The sequence below is a fragment of the Nycticebus coucang genome, chromosome 4, assembly GCF_027406575.1.
Source record: "Nycticebus coucang isolate mNycCou1 chromosome 4, mNycCou1.pri, whole genome shotgun sequence".
Lineage (NCBI taxonomy): Eukaryota > Metazoa > Chordata > Mammalia > Primates > Lorisidae > Nycticebus > Nycticebus coucang.
The window spans coordinates 144,550,732-144,577,270 of NC_069783.1; the positions used below are offsets into that span (position 1 = coordinate 144,550,732).

Consider the following 26,539-nt stretch of genomic DNA (forward strand, 5'->3'; position numbering starts at 1 on the left):
TGAGATGATCCACATTCAGCTCTTTATAAATGTGTGTATGTGGGTGGCTGGAGGCTGTCTGCTGTGATAGTAGCATGTCAGCATTGGGCCCCACAGCAGAGGTGTGAGGAGCGGGCAAGGAACAGTAGACCCCAAGTCTTCCAGACATTTTAAAACTTTGTAGAGCCTTGGATTTCTACAAGGGTATATCCACATGGTGTAGACTGGGAGCTGGGTGGAGCCTCATCCTGGAGGGCTGCCTGGTGGAGGGGGCCCAGGGATTCATCTCTGCCCTTCCCAGGCTCTATAGGGCAGCAGTCCTGGGCATGTGGCTTCCTTTCCCTGAGACTCAGTTTCCTCATTTCTGGATGAACAGGCAAAGTTCTAGTGAACCTCTAGGGAGAGGAAACAGCTGGGGTTTCCCAGGCAAGGGGGGATAAATAGGCCTAGGTCCTCCGTTGTTTATTTTCTTCTGCCTCCCCGCCTCTATCTGAAGGGAAGAGTTAACCTGTCCTGACCAGCCTGGCTAAGGTTAGGAGCACAACTGTACCTTGAGAAGAGAAGGAAGATTAGGGGGATCTCCCAGTTTTCGGCGTGAAGTAACTCAGAGCAGGAAGCTTCTAGAAAGTCTTCAGAACCTGTAGGAGGACATGGAGTAGGGCAGGTGGCATAGCAGGGAGGCCAGGCCCACAAACTCTAGGGCCAGGCTGTGTGGATGTGTATCCCGGCCTCTCTACTTGCTGGCTTGTGACCTTGAGCTAGTGACTTCACCTCTCTGAGCCTCCCTTTCCTCATCTATAAGGTGCATGTGATTATGTCTACCCCTGAGCATTGTAGTGAGAATTAAAAGTGAATAGTAAACAGTGCTCAGAATGCAGTGAGTGCTTTGTGTATGTTTGGGGAGGATGTTTGCTGGTTTGGGAGGATGTGACTCTGCCCCCCTCAGGCCTTGACTGTGTGTGTGCTGGAAAGGAACAACTTTGAAGGCAGAGGGATGTGAGTTTGATCCTGGCTTTGCTCCATGTGGGCCTCGGTTTCTCCTTCTGTAGAATGGGTATCTACTATTGCCAATGCTGTGGAGATTTAAATGACAACAGGTAACAGGTGCCCTGTACACTGTGTGGTGGGGCTATGACATGGGAGGTGTAGACTCCGATCACAGGAGCTTGAATCTTACTTTCCAGTCCTATGGTCTCGCTTCTTGGGGCCTCCATTTCCTCACCTCTCAGAACCCTGAAGGCCATGCACCTCTCCCTGTTCTAGTCCTGGACCCCTACACTGAGCCCATTTCTTCTATACCTTGGGTAGGACTTGGGTCTGAGCCTGGAGCCATAGCCTGCTGGAGAAGGGGGTCAGCCTGGGTGGGCCCAGGAAGGATGGGCTGGGTTGCTGCCTGCAGAGGATGCCTGGCCCAGTTCTGGGGGACTCTCAGTGATGATGGGCCTAGCCTAGGTGAGTTTGGCATCCTTAAGACCCTGGCCAAAGCCACCTCTGAGAGGAAGGGGCTGCCCCAGATGATTTTCAGGGACCTCAGGAAAATAAAGTGCTTGGAGTAATTCAGACCCCTCAGGAGCCATGATCATTCTGGGGGTGGCCTCCTGGTCAACCTCAAGTTACCTCTTTTTCTCTACCTCCGTAGAGGTATTCTACCTCTCTATTTCAAAACCCTATTTTAAATCTCTTGTAATTAGAGGAGTGCTGCCCAATTCTTGCATCTTAATTTCTCCTTTATACTATTTTGGTGCCTGATCTGTGCTTCTGGGTTCAGCACCTGCCATTCAAAGGTGTATGGGTCTGTCTTCCTTGCCAGATTGTCTGCAAGATCTTTGAATCAGGGGCCCAGCCTTCCTCTTCTCTGCCTTCCGAGTACCTAGCTTAGGACTTGGCACTAGGGAGATGCTTTGTGTTTATTTGTTGGTTTGATTTTCCAAGTAATAGAAGAGAGTGTGGGGGAAATATAGACTACTTACACTGTGCCAGGCTGGTAGCACGAATTTATACACAATGTCTTACTTAATTCTGTGAGGCATATAGTAGAATGCCCATTTTACAGGCAAGGAAAAGTAAGCCTCAGAGAAGAGGAATACCTTGGATGCTAAGGGGCAGAGCTGGGCTTGGACTCAAAGCTTATCCAATAAGGGTCCTTCTAGGATATGAGGTGGAGGAGAGAGGTGGGGTCTATAGAGAACTAGGGGAGAGGACACAGAAGGACCTAGAACTGGAGGAATCGGCTGGGGCCTGCTGAGTAAGCTCCACTTTCTAGGAATCGATTTAAGTCTTCACGAGGCTGGGAGAATCCTAGGCTGAGCTCCATGATTTTGTGAGTGGCATGTGCCTCCAAAGAGGTGGGGGACATAGCTCTACCCCCACCCCTGGCTTGCATTCTTCAGGCCTGCAATAGTGGCAGTCCATCTGCAGACCCCACTCTCAAGGGACCTGCAGTTTGGACACTGAAAGGGGTCTTAAACATCTGTTGCAGGGTGCAGACAGGCTGGGAGTGGGTGAAAGGCAGGACAGCACAGAGGTTAGGGCTGTTGGGGCCAAAAGACCTCACCCCAACTCCTGGCTATGCATTTGCTGGCTTGGACCAGGCACTAAATCTCAGTGTTTCTGTTTTGCCACCTTCAAAATGAGAATAGTATTTGCACTTATTGAATGGGGCTGTCATGAGTAATCTTAGAACTTAGCATACAGCAAGGGCTCATTCATGTTAACTGTTCTAATACTATCCTTGAGTAAAGTCCCTTAGCTGATTAGAAGAAGACCTGGGATTAGAACAGGCTCCACTGGTTTTGCTCCATAACTCTTTCTTTGGGGGTGTCCTAGCTCTTAGGAATGGTCAAGTAAAGGCAGCAAATGAAAAATATTTGGGAGATAAGAGATACCCCTGGGAAGACCTGGCAGGACCAAGGCATTAGACAGTCACTAGGGCTGCCTGGATCATCACATGAAGCCCCACCCTGTGGTGACCACCTGCCCTGCCAGGCCACTGATATGGGTCCCCTTTCCGCTTCTAGGATGGAGCTGTACCTGCATCAGATGGCGGACAGCAGCTCCTTTGGCATGGGTGTGTGGTCCAAGGTAAGGGGAAATCCTTTTGGGCTGGATATGAGTCGGTGTCCTTTGCACCAGGATGGGAGGGTGATGGAGGGATCTCCTGTGTAACTTGTCTGTTTTGGCACTAGTGTACATGGTTGGCAGGGGCTGCCTTTCATAGGGTCTGTGCTTGTTGGGGAAAAGAGAGTTGTGCAAATAAAAGGAACCAAGAGATGACTTGTATGCATAAGTAAGAACATAGTCCCTGGAATCAGACTATCTGGGTTCGAAGTTTGGCTTTGACACTTTTTAGATACGTAACCTCAGGCATGGAACTTAACCTCTCTGAGAATGAATTGAATGAAATGAATGAAATGAAATGATGTGTGTGAAGTGCTTAGCACAGGGCTTGGCCTGAATCAGTCAATGGCATTCTCTCAGTGAATGCTATTGATAACTAATGTGGGTAAGTACAGTTAGAGATGGTTTCCTGATGAATGTGATCTGTGAGTGGGGCCTTGAGAGGTGGGTATTCAGTTGCTTAAAAAAGCAAACGGTTTGCTTGTTGGATATTTTATTCATTTGTTTATGTTTTAACAATTGTTTTCTGAGTCCCCTTTTTCCTCAACCACTTCCACCACTATCTGTACCAGACAACCCTGATTACGGTCTTTGTCTGTAAAATTTTACTCTAGCAGGAGAAACAAACATGGAAATAAACACAATCATGTAAGAGAAGAACATGATGCAAAAGGTATTTGAGATATTGAAAGTATTAGTTGGCCTCAGTTGGGAAAGACTTCTTAGCCTAAGAGACATTTGACCTGGGTTTAAAAGGATGAATAGGAGTTCACTAGGTAGAGGATTTCTACTCTGAAGCTTCTTTCCGAAGTTACATGTGTGGGCAACAAATGGTGCTGGAAATTGGAAATCTGCATTTAATAAACAAACAAATAAATTTAAACCTGTACCGCATGTACAAAAATTAACAACAAAAAAGGTATCATAGACCTAAATGTAAAACTTAAAGCTATAATATTTCTAGAAGAAAACAGAAGAGTCAATGTTTCTTTAATGGGACATGTGACATCAAAAGTACAGTGCATAAAAGAAAAAATTGACTTCATCAAAATTGAGAACTTCTGCTCTTTGAAAGACTCTGTTTATGTGAAAAGGCAAGCCGGTCTGTGAAAATATTTGTAAATCACATAGCTGATAAAGAATTTGTATCTAGAAAATAAGAATAACTCCCAAAATTCATAAATAAGACAACCTGAAAAACAGATGGGCAAAAGATTGAGCACACACTTCACCAAAGGAGATAAATGCACAACAAATAAGGATGTGAAAATATGCTCAACATAGTCATTAAAGAAATGACAGTAAAACCACAATGACTTATTGTGACCCAATCACTAGAATGGCTAAATTTGAAAGGCATTGATCAGACCAAGTGCTGGTGAGAATTTGGTGTACCTGAAACTCTCAGACATTGCTGCTGGGATTATAAAATAGTACCACCATTTTGAAAAACAAAATGGTTTCCTAACCTGTGATCAAGTTTGACAGTTACTTTAAGAAGCTAGATATATACCTTTTATATGACATACCATTCTACTCCAGATATTTGAACAGAAGAATGAAAGTGTGTGCTCCTATAAACATTTTAAAGGAAAATTCATAGCAGTGTGATTATAGCCAAAAGCTGGGAACCACCCAAATGTCTCTCCACAGGTGAATGAGTAATAGGCTGTGGTATATCCATACAGTGGAATACTACTCAGTAATAAAAAGGAATGAGCTACTTACATATCCAAGAACATGGATGGTTCTTAAAATAATTATGCTGAGTGACAAGCCCCAGATGAAAGTAGAACTATGTGATTCCATGAATGGGATCATGATAATGTACCCTACTCCATAGTAACAGAAGGCAGGTTAATGGTCACTTGGCGAGGGAGAGGGGGCAAGAGGATGGCAAGAAATGATCACAAATGGGAACTCACGGGGGTGATGGTTATGTTCATCATCTTTATTGTAATGATGGTTTCATGGATGTATGTCAAAACTTAGATCTAATTTTACCTTTTAAGGGTGAACAATTTATCCTTTGCCAATTATGTCTTAAGAAAGCTTGTAGACACACACACACATACATACACACGCTACACATACACTCTTACACATTGTGGGATATTATCCACAGAGTGTCCAGCTTAGTTTCTGAGAGGTGGGGCCCAAGAACTTGCATTTCTCCCACATTCCCAGGTAATGCTGATGCTACTGGTCCGAGGACCTCATTTTGAGAACCACGATAGTGGACTCTATTTCTACCATGGGTAGAAGGATGAGGCTCCCTTATCTTTAAATCCTGCGGGGAGCTGATCTACTTTTTTCTTGTCTGATACCCCTCTTTATTGAGGGGAGACCTTGTGGTATGTTTGTCTTTTGTATTTTTTTCCTATGGCTTGTGGGCATTAGGTGCCCCAGACCTTGATCTTGAAGGCCAAAGATGAGAAATTATTTCAGCACTTAGGTTTTCAATTCATTTAATGACTTTTGGCCAAGTACATACATTTGAATCAGCAAGGCAGTTGTTTGTTTTCCTGTTGTTTATGAGGAGGAAAAAGGGCCCAAGCTGGGGCCCTGTGAGCTCTCCCCAGCCTGATCTGTTTGTTAACAGTCTGCATAAAGGAATCGCTCACAGTGTGAATTCTCGTCAAGAAAGCATTTGAAGTGGTTTTCCTTTTTGTCCCTGTATTTCTGTGAGGCAGTTCTTTTAGACCAATTGATTTGCAGGTAGGGTGTTCCTTTGTTCTCTCTTTGCTACCTGGCAGGTATCAAGGGAATGTTTTCTCTGTTCTTAAAGAAGAAAAATAAAGTCTGAAAACTCCTTGGTCTCTGATACAAATTTGGGCTTGTTTTTAAGGTTGGGTAGTTCAGCTATAGTCTCATTTTAAGGGACTGGGTTGGTCAGGAAATGACCCCCAAGAATGGGAGTTGCTAAGTATGAGTTCCAAGGTTTTCAGATTTAGCAAAAAATAATATAGGATGCCCAAGTTAAATTTGAATTTCCAACAAACATCAAATAATGTTTTAGTATAAGTATGTCCCAAATGTTGCATGTGGTTAAGCCTGAAGTGTTGGGGGCATATCAGGGAAGGCTGCCTGGAGGAGGTGACCAGTGGCTGGTCCTGGAAGGAGAATTAAATTAGATGCAGTGAGGCTGGTATTATTGCTCTACCAGATACTGCAGGAGGGGATACTAATGTAATAAAAAAAATTATCCATTGTTTATCTGAAATTGAAATTTTACTGCATGGTCCTGCATGGACCATTTTTTATCTGGCAATTCTGCAGCACAAATTCATCCTTCGCTGAACCCTCCTCCTCATCTTTTTCCTCCTCCTCCTTGGTCTAGCCAGTACCCCTAACTATGATGAGTTGTGTTTCTATTTCATCTACAGCAGTCAGTTCCATCATCTGCTGAAAATTCACGGTAGAGTCTGGCATAGCCAGATTCAATTCCCAGTAACCAGCACTGAAGTTGTGCAAGTAGTCTTAAGCAAGTGACTTCATCTCCATGGGCCCCAATTTCCTCATTTGTAAAACTGGGGTAATAGGAGCCACCTCATCCCCCAATTAAATAAGATAAAGCCAGTAAAATACTTGGACAGTTCCTGACACTCAACCAATGCCAGCTTTTGTTATTATTATTACCCTTATTAGTGTTCAGTATTATCATGGATGGCAGCATTGGACAAGCTGGGTAGGGCAAGCCTTAAGTGTCTCCTGTGGAGGCGTTGGCTTGTTCCCAACAGTAAAGCACCCTGTGCACGCAGGCCCCAATCCATGCTCCTTGGCAATACATGCCATGTTTTTTCTCTGATTGGCTTTATCTCTATTCTCCCCTAATTTATATTTTTAATGAAACATCTGTTTTAAAAAAATTAAATGAATACATACTTGTGGAAAAATCAGAGATAAAGAACATACAGACAAAATAAAAACCCAACACACCCACATGCTCATACAAAGCAGAAAACAAGTGCTAATAACTTCCCCACCCAGAGAAATCCATTGGTTACACTTCCACCCATGTTCTTTCAGCATTTTTCCTATGAACATTTCACATAGTTCATCACTAACTGTATATCATTAAAACTTTCATAAATGATACTTTTAATGACCATTCATGGAGGAACCGTGATTCCCTGAACTGTTTCTCTAATGTCCTTTATGTAGTTTTTAACCTTTTCATGGCTCTTAATAACGAGGTGATAAATATCTTTGTGCACCTATCTTTAGGCCACAGTTCCTGTGTCACTGTCTCGGGCTCCCAGCCCTCCATCGAAGGAGATGACTCCTGTTCTTGTTTCTATTGTCTCCTTGGTAACAGTCTCTAACAGCAATCACACTATCTGCTTACCTACAGTCTAAGTCTCATGAGGGTGGGGGTCTTTCATATCCTGTTCACTGACAAGACAAAGCCAAGGACTCTGCCAGCACATAGCAAGGGCTCCGTAAATGTTTGTTGAGTGAATAAATGAATGAGCATGCCCAATTCACCACAACTCTCCTGAAATCACATCTTTTCAATTTTCGGAGCCTTTGCTACTGTAGTTGACAGAGCTATGGGTGGATCCCCACTGGATCATTTCACTCAGGTCTTTGGGGATCTTGTATCTTTCTTTAGACCCACATCCTGGGTCCCGGGAGCTTGAGCGGTTGCTGGAACTCTCAGATGACCCAGAGAAAGGGATTGGGAAGCTCTAGGCTTCCACCTGTCAGCTAGCCTGGACCACTGGAGTCCTCAAATCTGGGATGAGTTGCACCATGGACCCACCTCAGTGGGTGGACACACTCTTTCCCACCATCTATGGCTCTTATTTGGGGACACTCACTGGCACTCAGCAACAGATTGATTGCTTTTACTAGATGCCAGGTACTAGCATGCAGAGATAACTCAGTTGGGTCTCTGTCATCAGAGAGCTCATGTGTGGGGGATAGTTGGTAGCTGTCTGGTCCACACCAGTGCATCATTACAAGCAGAAGGGCTACGTGCCTCAATAGAGGTCTGTGCAGGCTGAGGCCAGCTGGGAGGGGTAGAGCCATATCAGGGGAGCCTGCCTAGAGGAGGTGACTGTGAGCTAGAACTGAACTGAGAGTGAATGATATGGATGCAGTGAGGCCAGTGTTCCTGCTGCACTGAGCATTGGGTGTGAAGGTGAAGGTTGGAGGTTAACTAGAGCAGGGCTCCAGGGTGAAGGGCAGAGACCCCCAGTGTGATCCTGGCTGGACCCTGGATGGCCACCCCCACCCATGGGCTGCCAGTGCCACCTCAGTCCTTGGATGGTGCCCTACCCACCTGCCACATTTTAGCTTTTAAGTGAAGCTTATTGGAGATCTGCTGAGCACCAGGACACATTTAAAATCACAAAGCTTTCATATTATTTTCTTCTTTTCTATAATTTGTTTTTCTGCAACTTAGCCTGGTATTTTTTTAAGGTGCCTGGCAGCAGTGGTAATAATAATAATAATAATCCTTGCCTCGCAGAAGTTTGCTTCTGGCTGTTACATTCCAGGCTTGAACCTGAGGTGCATTTATTTCTTATGACCCAGTTGTCATCTGCAGACGAACATCTCCAAAAGGCAGGATAGGGGACCACTCACATGTGCCGGGGGCCCTGTCAGAAGCTTCCCCTCACTTAATCCTCCGGAGGGCCCTTTGAGGTAAGGGACTATGATCACATCTGTTTTTCAACAGTAGCCAGCCTCAGAGAGGTGAAGTTGCGTGGCCAAGGGCCTAGAACTTTTAAGTAGCAGAGGCAGAACTGGTTCTAAGTTAGTCTGACTTCAAATCCGGGATTTTGTCCTTCCGACTCTGTCATCTTAGTCCTTCATCGTGGCTGAAAACCTGGTGCTCTGGGGTCTGACCCCCTGTACACCCCTGGCTCACTTAACCTCTCTCAGCCTTAGTTTTTCCACCTGGGGAATGGATAGAGCACCCAACTCCTCAGGTGACTCCAAGGATTAGGAGCTCAGGAGAATGACATTTATTAATGCTGTCCCTCCTCAACTGGGTGGCTTTGAGCAAGTAACTTCATCCCTCTGAGACTCAGTTTCTCCCTCTGTCAGTCAGAGGGACTCATGCCTGCCTCGGAAGGAAAAATCACAAGTACAACCTAGTGTGTGGTCAATTAATGCTTTCTTGCCTCCTGCACTTTCCTCAGTGCCCTGAAAGGAAGGGAATTGGTGAGATGTTGAATGAGGGGCAGAGACACTTGGGAAAGAGCAGCACCCAGCTCTGGACAGACACTTTCCTGCCCTCCCCATGGGGTCCATGAGATTTGACTGTCAATGAAGTGATAATTGTTTTGCAAATGAATTAAGTCTGTGTTCAGCATTTTTCTCCCAGAGTGGGCTCCAGGTCCAGGAGGTGGAGGGATGGGAATCCCTGGGGCAGATTGAAGGACAGGAGGTAATTCACATCCCCAACAATCAGAGTCAGACCCAGGCCTTTCTGAGGGCCCTAGTGTGCTCATAACCAGGGCAGAGATGGCCAAGGTGCCAGTTCCCTTTTCCAGGGAGGCCTCCAGTAGCTTCTGTCAGATAGCAGCTCCCAGTGGCAATCTGTGGCTCCCCGTGGCCCCTCCCTCTGCAAGAGAGGCCAGCACACCGGCCTGTGCTCAGGGTTCTTAACACCCAAGTACACCATGTTCCCCTAGCCTCCTGCCCTTCTACTTGAGGACCTTTCCTGCTTCCCAGCACCCACTTTCAGGCTCACTCTGTTTGCATGTCATGAATTGCTTCATACACTGCTTCTTCCAAGAAGCCTCCCATCCTTCCAGTTGGTTCCTTTGCCCTTGCTCAGAGGCTCCCAAGCCCTGGCATGCACTCTGTGTGCCATCATCTGTCCCCCTCAGTGGACTGGGAGCCCAGCAAGGGCAGTGCCATGCCTGACTCACTTGCCATGGAGTGCTGTGCACAAACTTGGGCTGTAATGGGAAGGATATCCCTGGGAGGTGGAACGGCCTAGGCAAAGGCTCTGAGAGACAGAGGCACTAGTGAATAGAAACCATCTCGACTGAGCACCACTGTGTGCCAACCACTGTGCTGTGTGCATTATACACATCAACTCATATAGTCCCCACAACAGTCCCAGGAGGGGGACGGAGGGAGGGGGGTGGGGCCTTGGTGTGTGTCACACTTTATGGGGGCAAGACATGATTGCAAGAGGGACTTTACCTAACAATTGCAATCAGTGTAACTGGCTTATTGTACCCTCAATGAATCCCCAACAATAAAAAAAAAAAAAAAAGTTAAAAAAAGTCATTAAATGGTTAACAAGTATTAAAAAAAAAAAGGAAAAGTGAAAATGGAGCTTCTATGCAAGGGCAGGAGATGTGTGCAGAGTCATACCTCTGGGATTGCAGAGTCGAGAGTTCTGTCTGATTCCAAATACAAACCTGGCCTCTCTCTGCATTGCAAGAATCTCTTGGGTACTCTAAACTCAACCATTTTAATATGGAGTGAACATTTTGGATTTTTTTTTTTTTCACTCAATTACCTGTAGACTTTGGTTGACCTTGAGACTGATTGCCTTGCAAAAACTCCAGGCATCTTGTAATTTGGCTTTCCCCCCCCTTTTTTCCACTAACTTTTTTTTTAATTAAGGGAAAACATAAAGTGTATAAAGTACACGAATTTTAAGGGCACACTTCAATAATTTGGGCCGTAAGCTGACTTATCGCATCCATTTGACTTATTTCAGTTTTCACAGTTTTGATACAAAGAGTGACTTTTTTCAGGGCCTTACACAGAGGTGTCTGAAGAACAATTGGCTCTTTGGAAGTTTATGGAATTGTAAACTCCTTCACCATCCCGATCATTTTGAATCAGAAACATATATATTCGTTGATTCATGTCTTCTGTTCCAGCAGTGACAACGTAAGGGAGGGAGGTGAGGGAGAGAAGGAAGCAGAGGAGTTTTAGCTCGAGTTTTCTCATTCTCTTTACGTAAGCTAAGTGGCGGATGATGCAGTCACCTGTAATTTAAAGTCAAATGCTCATAGCTGTGACAGAGCGTGGGCACTGTCCTTTCAGCATCCTTTTCCTGCTACTTTGAAATCTCACAAATAACCCAGAGTATGTTGGTAAGACGCCTTCTTTCCCTGTGTTTGCTCCAGCTGCGGTTGCTAGGTTAAGCTTCTGGTTGCTAGGGATTTTGTGGTCCTGTGGCGGCCTAGAAATCTGATGGATCAGTGGGAGATGCTTTTGCTATGGACTGCAATGTTTCCACAGCAAATCTCTCAGTGTCATTGCCTGCTTTGACCTTGTCCCAATTGGTTGATGGTCCTTGTAAATTTCCCAGTTAGAAGTGGCACAAATGGAGGGGACAAGAGGCTCGAACTGGGAGGCGGAAAGGCCTGCTTCTAGTCTTGTACTTGGTATAAATTTGCCTGAGCAAGTGTCTCCCCATCTCTGGGCACTGGATGATACAAAATTCAAAGACCTGCTCTGACAGCCTAGAGTTCATCACCCAGGTTCTCTAAGCAGACCAAGTGCAAATCAATTTCTTGTTATCTGCTGGTGGATTATTGGCAAAAGAATTCCCGTGCTCGGTTTACTTCCACTGTACCTAGAAGGCTTCTGAGCTGAGCTTCCTTGGCCAGATGGTGTGTGCAAAGCACTTTCAGACTAATTTTAATATTCAGTCAAACATAATTGGGATCATAAATCTTAAAAAAAAAAAAACCCAACAACAACCCTACAACCTATAAACATCTGATCATGTCATTTTTTTCTTTCCTCCTGTTAAAATCTTTGGCAATTTCCCATTGCTCACTGGGGCTGGAAAACTAGTGTCATTTCAGTTATGAGGAAGATCAGTTGGTGGTATCCGCAAGAGGGCATGTCCTGAAAAGAATCTGGACTCACTTGGTTTGTGGTGGGATCTTGATTGATTAGTGATGTCCGCGTGAGTGTGGGAATATTGGTGGGATACATATCAGTACTGGCCAGTCATGGCTAGGATGAAGAGGTCATGACCTTTGATATAATGCTGGAGGCCTTTAAGATTAGCCCCTGCCACCTTCTCGAGCTTTCTCTTCTCCCTTCTCTGACTCCAAAAATAACTGCTTCAATGGATCACCTGCTGTGTCCCCAAATCCCCTTTGCTCCTGTAGTTCCTTCTGCTTCTAAGGACCTTTGTTATGTTCAGTTGGTTAACTCTACCTATTTATCTTTCACACATCAATCACAATTTTGTCTCGTCTGTGCTATTTTCTCAGGCTCTCTTGAGTGGGGTGAATTCCCCTTCCCCTCTCTGATGCCCCAGAGTTCCCTGTGTGGATCTGTAGCCTGCCTTCCACGTAGCCTGATCCACCCTTAGTTGCTTTCATGTCTGAGAGGGCCTCAAAGTCACTGCTTTTTTCTTGCTCATCTTTGCATCCCCAGATCAGAGCCCAGCGCAGAGCAGAGGCCCCGTGCCCTGTACTGAATGAACACTAGAAGAATAAAAACCACACTGCATGCAAAGTCAGACAGAAATGATTTTGATAACTTTCCCAGCAAACTGAATTTGTTGGTCAACACTGTTCAGCTTAATTGGGGGTAATTTACTGTGGTAATAGCGTAGTGTTTTTCAACCTCTTTTTTTATTATCATACAGCACACTTGAACCTATAGTTAAATTTCTGTGGCACATTTAAGCTATCTTGATTTTTAAAAAGACTGAAAAAAAAAGAATATACTTATTGTGCTTTGAATGTCTTCAAAAATAACTTAATCAGTGACGTTTAGAAATTGTCGTGTCACACCTAGTGCCCTCCCACAGCACACCAGTGTACCCGGTCGAGTGACTCCCACGTTCCCTAGGACGGAGCTGCAGGTTGTGAGCTTGCATGTTCTCCTTTTTCTCTCCCTCTGCTTCCAGCCCGAAGACAAGCAGAAGGCAGCAGCTGCCTTTGCCCAGCTCCAGGGTGCCATGGAGATACTGGACATCTCAGAGAGCGAGCAGAGGGCCATTTGGCGGGTGCTGGCAGCCATCTACCACCTTGGCGCAGCAGGGGCCTGCAAAGGTACGTTTTCCCCGCTGGCTCACGGGGGCTGCCAGCTGTCCCCTTTGGCAGGTGTCTGACAAGGCTCCTTTCCTGGCGTGATGGGAGCAGGGTCAATCTGTCATCTTCTATGTCTTGGGATTGCTCTTTGGGAGGCTGCTAAAACCAGGCATCATGAGGAGGCTGAAAGTTTCAAACAAACTTTCTAGTCCAGGTCAGTCCAAAAGAACGTCCTATGATAACAGGGATGTTCCCTATCCATGCTGTCCAGTGTAGTAGCCACTAGCTGCCAGCAGCTATTAAACACTGGAAAATATCGCTAGCATCACTGAGGAACTGAAATTTTAATTGTGTTTAATTCTGATCAATTTAAGCTTACGTAGTCAGACATAGCCAGTGGCTCCTGCACCAGGCAGAGCAACTCTAGTATATGCCAAAGACAGATTGCCACCTTGGTCAGCCTCTGCAAACTCCAAAGGAGAGTCTTTCTGTAGGTATCACTGGGTGAAGCAAAGTTCTTATTTTGAGCTTGAGTTTCTGAGTGTGGAGACTAAGTCTATACCTCTTGACCATATCAGCGTTAAAGAGTCACCCCATGGGGTGGTTGTTTGGCTCAAAGGAGTAGGGTGCTGGCCCCATATACTGGAGGTGGCAGGTTCAAACCTGGCCCTGGCCAAAAACTGCAAAAAAAAAAAAAGTCACCCCATAGAAGCAAAAGTTTGAGAAAAGTGCAGACAGGGGCCAGGAAACCATTCATTTCTTACTTTACACTGTCTAAGTTTAGCCAAGGACTTCAGAAACATTGTCTGTATTCAACCTTTTTACAAGCGGCCCCTCAATCTCTGAGATGAGTCAACATCAACATTGTCCCTGTGCTGGGCAGGTGCATGGGGGGATAGGAGAGGCTGTATGGGTACTGTCCCTTTGTGTTGATTTTGCCATTTTGTTTGGAGAGATGAGTCTTCTAAACTTGAGACCATCTAGCCGGGCATTGTGGCAGATGCCTATAGTCCCAGCTACTTGGGAGGCTGAGGCAAGAGAATCACTTAAGCCCAAGAGTTTGAGGCTGCTGTGAACTGTGAAGCCACAGCACTCTACTGAGGGTGACATAGTGAACTCTGTCTCAAAAAAAAAAAAAGATAACCTTGAGACCAACATTCAGCTTTGTTAATTGACCAAGACAGGAAGGTAGACAGGGTAGTTCAGACCAGAAAAGGCGTGGAGGCTCAGGGTTGGCACGCAGATATCAGTGGGCTCGGGACATGAGGAAGGAAGCAAATGTATTTTACAGAGTAGGAAACCAAGACTGGGAAGGGCTACGTGTTGTAAAATGCAGGGTGTGGACTCTCGAGTGAGACAGATTTGGGTTAAAAATGGAACTTCTCTCAGATGTAGTGGCCTCGTCTTTCGATGGGCTAAGAGTAGGTTCCAAGTAAGGATTAAACGTAATAAGGATGAGGAAGCTGAGGTAGGCTGTGCTCCTCCAGAAGCAGACCCGAGACAAAGATTTGGGGACTTGTGTGTTATTTGGGAGAAGATCCCCGGAGGCACCAGTAGGGGGCTGGCGGGTGGGACAGTGGAGGGCAGGCACGTGAGTTTAGGAGCAGCTTACTCCGCAGCGGAGGTTCGGTCCCACTGGGGACCTCTGGGAGACTCCGAGAAACGTGCGTGTTGCTTGTCTTCCCTGAGAGGCGAAGGCAAGAAAGTTGGAATAGTTATCCAGAGACAGGAAACCCCCTGGACTGCTGACCTGTCAGCAGAGACGTGAAGGAGCTCAGTGAGATTGTGAGTTTCTCCTCCCCGGGGCAGAGAGTCAGGGTTCCCTCTACTGTGGACTCAGAGACCTAACCCATGCCTATGGTGACAAAGGAGAAAATCACTTGTATAAATATTTTATTAATACATGATTATGGCAATAATTTCTACCACCCCAACACCCCACCTTATAAATTATTTTAAGAAGAGCTGCCGTCAGTCTGCCTAGGAGGCCTGCCTGGTGATTTACTTACTATATATTCAGCTTTGGAAGATTTCATAATAGGATGCTCTAAAATCAGCTATTAAGAATTTCAAAGTCGTATATAAATGTCTTTGCTTTGTGTCATGACAGATCATTTTGAAATATATTAAGAATCATTTTCATTTATCAAGGTTTTTTTTTTTTTTTATTAAAATGACACTCTCTTCCTGGTGTGCCTGGCTTTCTAACTTATTTTGAGAGCTCTGATCCTATTTTTGAAAACCAGTAACAGTCCCTGTGGAGAGATTTTGGGGCCTTATAAATGGACTCAGGGTTTTTGAACTGTCATCACAATGATAGTCACAATATTGGTTTGGTGTTTGATAATTGCAAAAGCACTAAGTTTCTATTATGCCTTTTGATCTCATTAGGCTCATGACCTAATCTAGTGAGGAAAAATGTGCCGGTGGCAAAAGTCAGGAGTCAGCCTGCTGGATATGACCTCTCTGAGTCTGTTTCCTCCTCTGTGAAATGGGGCTGGTGATGAGAACAATTTTGCAGGTGTGTTATGAGGATTAAATGTGTCAGTGCCCCAAACTGTGGAGCCCAGGACTTGGCTCCCGATGGAGGGCTTCCTAAGTGTTCACTTTCATTCATTCCCATGTTATAGACAAGCAAATGCAGGCACAGAGAAGGTGTGTCACTTACCTGGTATCACACAGCCGGCACAACCCCAGAGTGAGCTTCCAGCCGTTCTCGTTTTCCCCGTGATGAGTGCTTGCAGCTCTGACAGTGCCCCTGCATCCTCCCAGCTTGGGAGGAGTGAGAATGACACTGATTTTACAAAAGAATAACCTGATGCCCACCAGAGAGTCTCATCCTTGTTCCTCAGGACACATAGATAAAGCCAGAGATGATATTTGAGACTTTGGTCTACCTGAGTGCTACCACCTCCCCCAGCAGGTCTACAACTCAACTCAGTTCTGACACTGACTGTCTGGAGCTGTTAATGGCTTAGACCATGCAGGTCAAGGGCTTGGTCCCATATGACTGACCCTGTGTCAGACACCTGCTGTAAGCACTGGGCCTCTTGCACTTCTAAGAGACTGGCTGTAAAGCTGAGGCTTCCCATGCCCCTGACCTCCAATTTGATAATTCACTAGAATGACTCCTGGGACTCAGGGAAGCACTTTGCCTACTTCTGCTAGTTTATGGTAAGGGATAAAACTCAGAAAGAGCTGGATGGGAAAGATGACAGGGAGTGATACAGGGAGGGGACACAGAGCTTCCTGCCCTTTCCGTGAGTGACACCCCCCCCAGCCCTCTGATGTGTTGGAAGCTTGCGTAACCCCATCATTTAGGGGTGTTTTGGAGGTTCCCTGATGCAGGCATGACTGATCAAATCATCAGCCAGTGGTGACTGACTCAGTCTCCAGCTCCTCTCTCCTCCCCAGAGGTTGGGGAGTGAGGTTGATAGCCCCCTGTGGTCCTTCTGGTGATCAGCCCCAGCCTGATGCTTCCATAGCCACCAGTCATCTCATTAGCATACCCAAGACATTCTCTATGTACCAGGAACTGGGGATAAAGACTGAATATACATTTATCACAGGGCTATGGTCTCCACCCAGTGGCCTCAGGGGACGTGAAGCATTGATCCTCAGTGTCTTGAGTCAACCAGACTGGGGACAGGGCAGCCAGTGGATAAGGCCTGAACCCAGGGCACTGACCAGGTGGAGAGTTTTCCTTTAGAGAGCTGAACTCTTGCCCCACTCTGGGCACTATCACTTCCTCTTTCTCATCTGGAAACTTCCATCTCCTTTTTAATTTTTTTCTATCAGCCCTTGTTTGGTCCTTAAAGGGCCACTGGGTACAAGAAGGGTGGTCCCCGGTTGATGAGGGCCAAGGCTCAAGTCATATGTGGTCCCTGCCCAAGTTTGGCTTCTAAGACCCTTGCAGCAACTTTGTGGAGCCCTCCTAAGCCTTTTCCTTTGGGGGTAATGTTGCATCACCCCTCCCCCCCGAAGTTCCCATGAGGTACCTGCTGTTCTGCGAGGTTCTACCACCACCTCTCTCCCGGTCCCTTCGGTTCTTCCGATGCAATGCGGTGTCCTGTATCGCAGGAGGCCCTTTTCTGCCTTCCCTGGGGCAGCTGGCAGGCTGCCTGCAGGGGCTCTGGGTCACCGCGTCACCAGCCAGGTGCCCTGGGCAGCCTCAGAGTCAGAGAAGACACCTCCACTTGAGATGAGGCAGATAAAAGGACAGGGCGCTTTGGAGTCAGCTGGTTCTAAGTTCAAATCTCAGCTTGGCCTTTTATTAGCCGTGTGTGATCTGCATCAAGCTACGTAACCCGGGAGAGGTGGCAGCATAGAGCCACCCAAGGTTGCAATGCTAATAAGCAAGGAAGGCCTGGACTTTTTGTAAAGCAGGTCTTCTGAGATGTAATTCACATACTACACAATTCCCCCATTTAGAGCGAAAAGTTCAGTGGTTTTAGTATGTTTTCAAATATATGCAGCCATCTCCATAGTCAGTTTTAGTCAAACTTAGCACATTTTCATCATCTTAAAAAGGGGCCCTATAGCTTTTAGCTGTCACCCCCTAAATCCCTCATCCTTAAGCCATGCCCTCCTCCCGGTCTTAAATGGCCCCTAATCTACTTTCTGTCCCTGTAGATGTCCCTGTCCCACCCAGGGTGCTGGGCGAGGCTGTTCCCAAGCTGGGACCTGAGCTCATGTCTGTTCACCTCGGCCTGCAAAGAGACATCCTTCATCGTCAGATGATAAGAGGCCCCTATTGGGGCGCTGTTGGATTGGGTCAGGGGTCAGGAAAAGGTCGCCTACACGTGTATTCATGGAGCCACACCTGGGAGCCGTAGAGCTGTGTCCAGGGTCCTTGCTCCTGACTGCCTCATCCAACTGGGCTTGGTCTCTGTTCTGGAAGCTTGCTGCCCAGGTGGACTCGCGGCTTCCTCTCTTCTTTCCTCCCTGCCCTGGTCTGTTCAGTCAGAGGAAACTTTTCAACTTCCATGTCTGATTGGATCACTTCAGTAGAGCTGTCCGTGGTTCCCTATGTGGGCAATCCCAGCCTGGTCTGGTCCCTGCCCACCTTGGCATCCTCAGTTTGAGTCCCTGCCACTGTGGCCCAGTCATAGGGGACATTTCCACTTCTGCTGTCTTGCTATTCTCCGCGAGGGCACTGCAGAGCTGGGCTTGTCCCTCTGCCCCGCTTCTCTCTTCCCCTTGCTGACACCTCTGCTCTTCATTTGAAAACCACTCCCCGCAGCGCAAGAGCCTTCCCTGCCCCCTGGATGAGGTCTCTCAGCATCACCTGGCCACCTGTGCTCACTTTTCATGTGCGTGAGTGATTATTGGATTACTGTCTGTCTTCCTGGCTGGGCTGCATCTCCCTGAGTGCAGAGGCTCTGGTGTGATTCTGCTCATGGTTGCCTTCCCAGGGCCTGTCGCCGGGCCTGGTGCATAGGATGTGCTCAATAAATATTTGCTGACCATTACATCTTCTCAGAAACTCTCAAACAATGGGGGAGATTGCACCGGAATAGAATCTGGGGCAGGGATGTGAGGGATTTGTGTGTGCAATTGCACTGGCAGGTGAAGGAGTGGGGCCAGGCAGAAGGACAGATGGGCAAAGGGCCCTGAGAGCGAGGCATTCTGTTCCCTGGGGTGTCCCTTCCTGCCCCAACTCTAGGCTATCTGTCATTGACTGCCCAGCATGGCTCCTGGGCTTAGTTCATGACACAGACTTGTTTGAAGAGGCTGGGCACAGCTGGCCTTTTATTTTTATTTTTTTATTTTTTTTGGAGACAGGGTCTCACTCTGTGCCTTGGGCAGAGTGCCGTGGAGTCATAGCTCATAACAACTACAAACTCTTGGGCTCAAGTGATCCTCCTGCCTCAGCCTCCCAAGTAGGTGGAACTACAGGTGCCCACTACAATGCCTGGCTAGTTTTTTTGCCTAGCTGGCCTTTTTTTTTGCAGTTTTTTGGCTGGGGCTGGGTTTGAGCCCACCACCTCTGGTATATGGGGCCAGCACCCTACTCCTTGAGCCACAGGTGCCACCCCACGCTGGCCTTTTGATCTTAGAGACCAGCTCTTGTGGTGGCACAGGGGCTCAGCCCCTCCCTCCCTCTACATAATGTCCACCACCCTTGATTTCTGTTTCTTTGGTTTATTGTCACGGACAGGTCCTGTGGGAAGGCAGTGGGCGGGGGCTCTGAGGACTAACATCATAGCACAGGCAGAAAATGCCAGGTGATTTGATGTTACAGTTGGTTTGCTATCCACCAAGACTCAGGACTTGGGCCATTTCTCTGGATTCATTAGCCCACTGGTTCTCAACCTTCCTAATGCTGCAGCCCTTTAATACAGTTCCTGTGGGTCACGACCCACAGGCTGAGAACTGCTGCATCCAAGTTCATGTTTCTGCCCTTTGGCAAAAAAGCGACCTGTGCAACTATTAGCTGGCGTGCATGTGTTTCCAGTGGCACAAATGGGATACTCTCCAGAGCTTACGCCATAAGGATAGTCACCACATTCTTTTGGTGATAAACAAAATGTTTATCAGTTTCACAGTTTCAAGGACAAAGGGAACCAGACTCTACCCCTGGATGGGCTAGCAGCAAAGTTCTAGGGCATAAGGGATGAGAGATAGAGATGTGGCCCTATTTTGCCACAGTGGCCTTGAGTCTTAAGTCTTCTGTGACCCAGTTTTCTTGCCTCTAGAATGGGTTTGTAAAAGGCGGTGATGGCACAGGTCTGCTATGCAGATGAGCTGAGATGCTGCGTGCCAAAGGCTTTTTAGTGCAGGGCGAGGCATGTTGGTGAGAGTTGGCTGTTGTAAATTATGAGGCTGCAAGGCTTGCAGAGCTCCATAGCTGGGCTTCTGGATCCCCACTGAGGTAGAGAGAGGAGGCTCCTTGGGACGTCTGCTTTCTATTTTCATTCTCAGTGGCCCCTACTATCCTCTGGTATCTCCCCAAGGAGGAGGAACTTCTTCTTGCAGAGGGTAAATCAAGGATGAACTCCGCGGCCTCTTTGTATCAGGAGATAGTTTCTCTGTGCTGAGAACTCTTATTTTGGTATGAGATTAAAATAAGACGACACTGTTTTCCCAGGAATTATCTCTATTAGTAAAATATTCTCAGAGTTCTTTAACTTCTGCCCAGGGTTAGGAGGTTGCTTCACATGGATTCACTCTTTTAACACAGCATCCTGACAAGTAAGGACAGAGTCCCCACTTTGTGATGCAGGACTCTGAAGTTCAGAGAAGTTATGTAACATTGCCAAGTCAGACAGCACCATGTAGTGGGACCAAGTTTAGAACTTGGCACCTGTCTGCCTCCGAAGTTCCTGCCCTTCTCCACGGTGGGGCCACCCAGCTGGCTGAGCTGGCAGGTGCATTCGGGGTGCCTGGACCTCCACCCCATCTCCTAAGAGCACCTTCTTAGCTCCATCCAATCTCCATCCAGTTCTCCACTGGGAAGGTCATCCCACTAAGCAGAATTGAGGAGAGCTCAGAATCAAGGCCAAGGGAGTGGAACCAGGCTGACCTGTGCTCAGTCGCTGGTCTCCTACGTGATCTTGGTGACTGCTGCAGTTCAGTGCTCTCACCCGTAAGATTGGGATATTAATAGTGCCAACCTCCTAAGGTTCTGGTGAGGCTTACGTTATTTAATTTGAATATTTAAAGCTCTGGCATTGTTATTGTTGTCCTTGTTCTTGTTAATTAAAAATACGTCCACTGTCCAGGGGAGTTTTTGCCCGTGAAGGTTAGGAGAGGAGCCCCACTTGGGCTGGTCGTCAACGCTCCCCAACCCCTGTGGTCCTCTCACTGTCAGAGAGAATGTGCATTCTGCACCCGTCGCTCACTCATTGTCCCTCATTACTTCACAAAAATGGCAGTAACGTTCAGAATCTAAAATGACAACGAGGATGAGCAAATGGGGACCTTGCTTTGTTTTGTCTCTCTGAAGGCTGACGGGATATTTATTTGTTGCTCACTAAATTTGCCAGTCAGCTTACTGCTGACCCACTGCTTAAAATATGACACAGTCAGCCCCATATATAACCCAAGGAGGGGCCTCGTGATTGGGTGACGGAGGGAGGCCGCTGCTTAGCTGGCAACTCACCGCCCCTCCCCCCGTCTGCCACAATAAAGATGTCAATCTGTGAATAGATGGGGCTGTAACTTGGGGAGCCCAGAGATGCCCATGGGAAAGAGAGACACCATCAATAATGAACAGGGCCTGGGCCCCTGCCATCTGCAGGAACACACCGACACTGTCAGCAAGGGCAGCCCATTCAGGGATGGCAAAAGGTGACCAGAAACTTGTAAGCTGGGGCAAGACCTTGAGAACAGAAGGCCAGTGACAACAGAAACAGTGAAGCTCTTCGCGTAACACCATGACCAGACAGTCGAACACTCTGTGCAGTGTTTTACCATTCTTGCCATTTTAAAGCAATTGTATGGGTAATGCTATAATGTCTTTCTATAAAAAAATGGGAACAGTACAGAAGAACAGAGGGTTAACATAAAAAAGAGACGTTCCCGCTGTCACAGTGTCAAATGTGACCACTGTGAACAGTTTGGGGTGTGTCCTTTTCTCAGGCACTTAAAAAAATAAACTTTAATTTTTAGAGCAGTTTTAGGATTATAAAAAATTTGAGCAGAATGTACAGTGTTCCCACATCCCCCTTCACCACACATCTCCCTACTGGGGACATGGTGCAATGGACCAGTATTGACACACCGTGTTAATTAGTATCCACAGTTTACATCAGGTTTCACTCCTTCTGTTGTGCAATTCCGTGGACTTGGACAATTAGACAATGGCCTGTGTCCACCACTGCAATACTATGCGGGATGGTTCCACTGCCCTAACAGGCCAGATTTATTTTTTTCTTAAGCTTTTGATTTGAAATAATTTTAGAATCACAAGAAGTGGCAAAAATCATACACAGAGTCCCATGAACCCTTCCCCGAGCATCCCCCAGTTATGGCATTGCACATAGCTGCCGGGACCCAGGTTGCTGACTTGGAGGCATTACTGCAACCCACATCTTCATGGCCTTTCCAACTGTGCAGTTAGCCACATCCATGCACATGACATCTGTACAGGTTGGGGGCTCGGTGCTTTTTATGCAGTAAAGAGTGGGTTCACACCAGCTCTGTTTCTGTGCCCTTTGCTTTATCACATCACATCACCACTTGTCCCAGAGTCTTTTCTTTCCACCTTGGTGCATAGCAACATCCCTAATTCTCTCTCTGGGCAGAGGACTGCCCAGCATGCGTGGACCTCCATTTCCATAGCAGTTCTCCTGTCAATGAACACTCAGGCTGTTTCTTCCTTTCTTTGGGATTATACATAGTGCCACACTGAATGTCCTCATACAGAGATGGTTGTGCACATGAGTGAGCATTTTGGAGGCAGGGTTTACTGGAAGTGGACCTGCCAGGTCCAAGGGTACATCCTGTGTTCAACATTTTCCCGAACAGGGACCATTTCCCTTTCCCTGGATGTTTGCCTCGGTTGTTTGGCTCATCTAGCCGATGATGTTATCATTTGTGTTTGTACGTGGGGAAAGTGAGGCTCAGAGAGGCAAAGTTACTAACTTGCAGTCACACAAAACTGGACCTTCTGCCTGCCCTGCACTGTGTCCCTGGGGTCAGAGGAAGGCCTGTCATTTCCAAACGGACCTGCCCTGAATGAGACAAGCTTCACCCTGCCCCTGTAACAAGGTGTCCTGAGCCCAGAGCACACTTGCCTCCCCCTGCAATTTTTTGTTCGGGGTTAGTGTCTGGGGCCCAGCTGGCTGGGACAGCTTTGTGAATTTTTTCAAACTCTATGAATTAGAGGATGTTTAGAATCGTGGTATCAGGAGGAGTCGGGCAGCTGTGGGCTGGGCCTGGGTGGCTTCCTCAAGCAGAGGGCCTCCTCAACCACACATGGCCTCGACTTACCCAGGTGCTATCAGCTCCCCCAGGGTATCCTGCAAGCTGCTGGGCCTAAAGAGCATCCCTGATGGGGTGGAAGAGGGACTTGGGTTTCAGTCAGCCAGAGCCCCTCTCTGCACAGGGCAGGGACCACGGCCCAGAGAGGGGAACAGACTTGTTTAGGGAGGTTGTGAAGGAGGCGGGCTAGAACTCTGACTCCATGACCAGTGCTCTGCTCGTCTCCCTCGGGCTGTCCCTTCCTCATTCCCTTCTTCCCTCCTTCCTCCTCCCCTCTTTCTTTCCTTCCCTCCCTTCTTCATCTTTTGCTTCTTCTCCCCTCATTCTTCCCTTTCGCCTTCTCTCTTTTTGTTCCCTCTACTTCTCTCTCATCTCTCTCCTGTGTTTCTTCTCCTTGGTACCTATAGAAGAGGACAGGTCTTATAGGAGATGACAGGTCCTACAAGAGAGGACAGGTCCAGGCCCAAGACCACCCAGAGACACCACCCTCACCTTACAAGACAAAATTTTGACCCAGTCTAGAGAGATAGACCCAGACAAGTGCATGGATGATGCTGGGAGGAGACATCCAAAGTTGAGACTGGTCAGCCCTGGAGCTGAATCTTGAAATCCAAAGAAACTAGGCAGGGCTCTCTAGGCAGAGGAACCCGAGAGAGCAGGTCACCAGGCTTAGTCACCACATGGAGCAGGTTCAGGCTCTTCATTCTTGATGAAAGGCCTTGGGCCTCTTCCTATCCACAAGGTACTATCCCAAGGGTCACTGCACTGGTGCTGTGAATACTAGGGCTCTGATTTTTTTGAGACAATGTCTCATTATGCTGCCCTCGGTGGAGCACTGTGGCATCACAGCTCATAGCAACCTCAAACTCTTGGGTTTAAGCAATTCTCTTGCTTCAGCCTCCCGAGTAGCTGGGACTACAGGAGCCTGCCAAAAGGCACGATTATTATTATTTTTGTTGTTGTAGTTGTCAGTGTTGTTTTAGCAGGCCCAAGCTGGGTTTGAAACTACCTGCTCCAGTGTATGTGGCCCGTGCCCTAACCACTGAGCGAGCTACAGGCGCTGAGTCCCTAGGGCTCTGATTAAGAGAGAGCCCCACACAGCCCAGCGTCTTGTCCTTGGATTGAGTACCCAGAGGCCTGTTGCCTCCCGGGCCCCCTTGTGCCCAAGTACCTTCCTGTGATTACAACCCTGGGTCTTCCCCCATCTCCCAGCCCTGACAGCTGGTACAGGTGCCAGGCGTACTCTGAGACACAGGCAAGGATTTTTTCTGCATTTTATCAGCATATTGAATTTATTAATTAAGCTGGATGTCTGTGCTTGGATGTTAAACAATTACATGTTTCTTAAAATATCCATGGTCAGGCCAGGCATAGTGGCTCACGCCTGTAATCCTAGTATTCTGGGAGGCCAAAGTGGGTGGATTGCTTGAGCTCAGGAGTTCAAGACCAGCCTGAGCAAGAGCAGACCCCATCTCTACTAAAAAAAGAAAAACTATCCAGGCATTGTAGTGCATGCTTAGTCTCAGCTACTCTGGAGGCTGAAGCAAGCAGATCACTTGAGCCCAGGAGTTTGAAGTTACTGTGAGCTATGACACCAAGGCACTCTAGCCTGGGGCAACAGAGTGAGACTTTGTCTAAATAAATAAATAGTAAAATAAAAAATCTATGCTTAGAACTGGTGACGCTGGAAGGCGGAGCTAGCCAGCAGCCAACACTTTGAGAGGTTAAGGTGGGAAGACTGGATGCTAGGGCGCCCCAGGTTCACACTGGCTGAGCCACTCACAAAAGTTTCTCCCCTTCTTTTGGTCTCTGTTTCTCATGAATATGACAGCGGCTAACATTTTATCAGTGCCTGCCATGTGCAACACTATTCTAAGAGCTTTGGCTATTTCAGCAATCTCATGGAGTAGGTGCTATTATCCCATTTTATAGAGGAGGAAACTGAGGCTCAGAAGGGAACTTGCTAATGAGAGAACTTGCTAATGCAGGTGGACAAGGTACTCTCTGGGGTCCCTTTTAGCCTTGGTCACTGGAGACTCTAGGTGTATTAAAGTATTTTTGATAGGGATGGTTCAGTAAAAACTTGAATGAGCATGAATGAGTCCCAGACTTGCCACTCAGAGACCAAGCGTTAACAATGCTAGCAGTAACAATTATCATGATAACAATGGAATTAACTGTTAATATTTACTAAGAATTCACTCTTGACCAGGCATGATTTAAGTGCTTTGCATGGGTCATTCCATTTAATTCTCATAGGTCTATATGGTAGGTTACACCCATTATATAGATTAGTAAGTAGAGGCTTATAGAAGTAAAGTAAGTTACCTAAGATCATGGACATAGGGCAGGAAGGAGCCCAATTTTGGAACAAGTGGTCCTGTTTTTAAAGCCTTTATCCTCATTCATTTTTTTTTGTAGAGACAGAGTCTCACTTTATCGCCCTTAGTAGAGTTCTGTGGCATCACACAGCTCACAGCAACCTCCAACTCCTGGGCTTAGGTGATTCTCTTGCCTAAGCCTCCTGAGTAGCTTATCCACTACAGGCGCCCACCACAACACCTGGCTATTTTTTTTGTTGCAGTTTGGCCAGGGCCGGGTTTGGGTATATGGGGCCGGTGCCCTACTCACTGAGCCTCAGGTGCTGCCCATCTTTACCCTCATTCTTTACACCACACTGCATCTTGGTCCTTGGCATCACCTGTAAAATGGTACTGGTGAGCATATCTTTTTGTATGGTGGTTGCATTGATGAGATCAGGTGCTTAGCACTGAGTCAGATGCATGGTGAGTGCTCAGGAAATGCTCGCCCTTACTAGGCTTTTGTTGAGCCACAGAAAACAGCTTCAAAAGGAATGGTTTGATGGGCTGAGTGGTGCCTGGTGTAGCCTGCCTCAGCGAGGGGCACTTGAATGTGGACAAAGTCAGAGGAGGGTGTCAGGGCTGTGTGGCCTCAGGTAAGTCACTCACAGACCTGCTGCTGGTCTTGCCCCCAGGCCTTTGCCCTGACAGTTGCCCTGAGTGACACCTTCCAGCTGAGGTCCTCCTGAAGTATCTGCTCCTCAGCTTGGTTCATCTGCTCTGGCAACACTCCCATGAAGTTTCATGTCCAATGTCTCATTTAATTTTTTATAAAAAACCCAGTGGGAGAGGAGCCACCCCATTTTATAGATGAGGAAACTGAGGCTCAGAAAGATGCCGTCTCCTGCTTGAGACCTCATAGGCATGTTGAAGATTATCTTTGAATGTCCAGCCTTCAGATCTTTGCACAATCCCCTTTGCTCCAACAATGCTACATCAGTTTGTTCCCTCCAGCCTTTCAGTCACTTAGTTTGGGAGACCCCTACACGTGCTTTCTTCCTCTTTTAATTTCCAAAGCACATTGGCGTATTTGAAGTTCTGACAAGTCCTGCAAGAAAGCAACCTATTTTCCTGAGTCAGTCTGAGGTTGCCCCAGCTGATTTGCCCAGAGAGCCTTCTATTCTCAGAATACCCGCTTGTATTCTCTAGAAGACCATGAGTGGTCTATGTGGTATA

At 47.1% G+C, this 26,539-nt stretch overlaps 1 protein-coding gene across 4 annotated transcripts in view; it reads left to right on the top strand.

Moving 5' to 3' along the window:
• The window catches only part of MYO18B (myosin XVIIIB), a 301,196-nt gene that overhangs the window by 33,392 nt on the left and 241,265 nt on the right, over nt 1-26,539 (top strand). For all 4 annotated transcript variants that reach the window (XM_053588976.1, XM_053588977.1, XM_053588978.1 and 1 more), the window contains exons 11-12: nt 2,997-3,060; nt 12,953-13,097. In XM_053588976.1, the coding sequence (XP_053444951.1) occupies nt 2,997-3,060; nt 12,953-13,097 (209 nt within the window). The remainder of the gene's footprint in view (nt 1-2,996; nt 3,061-12,952; nt 13,098-26,539) is intronic.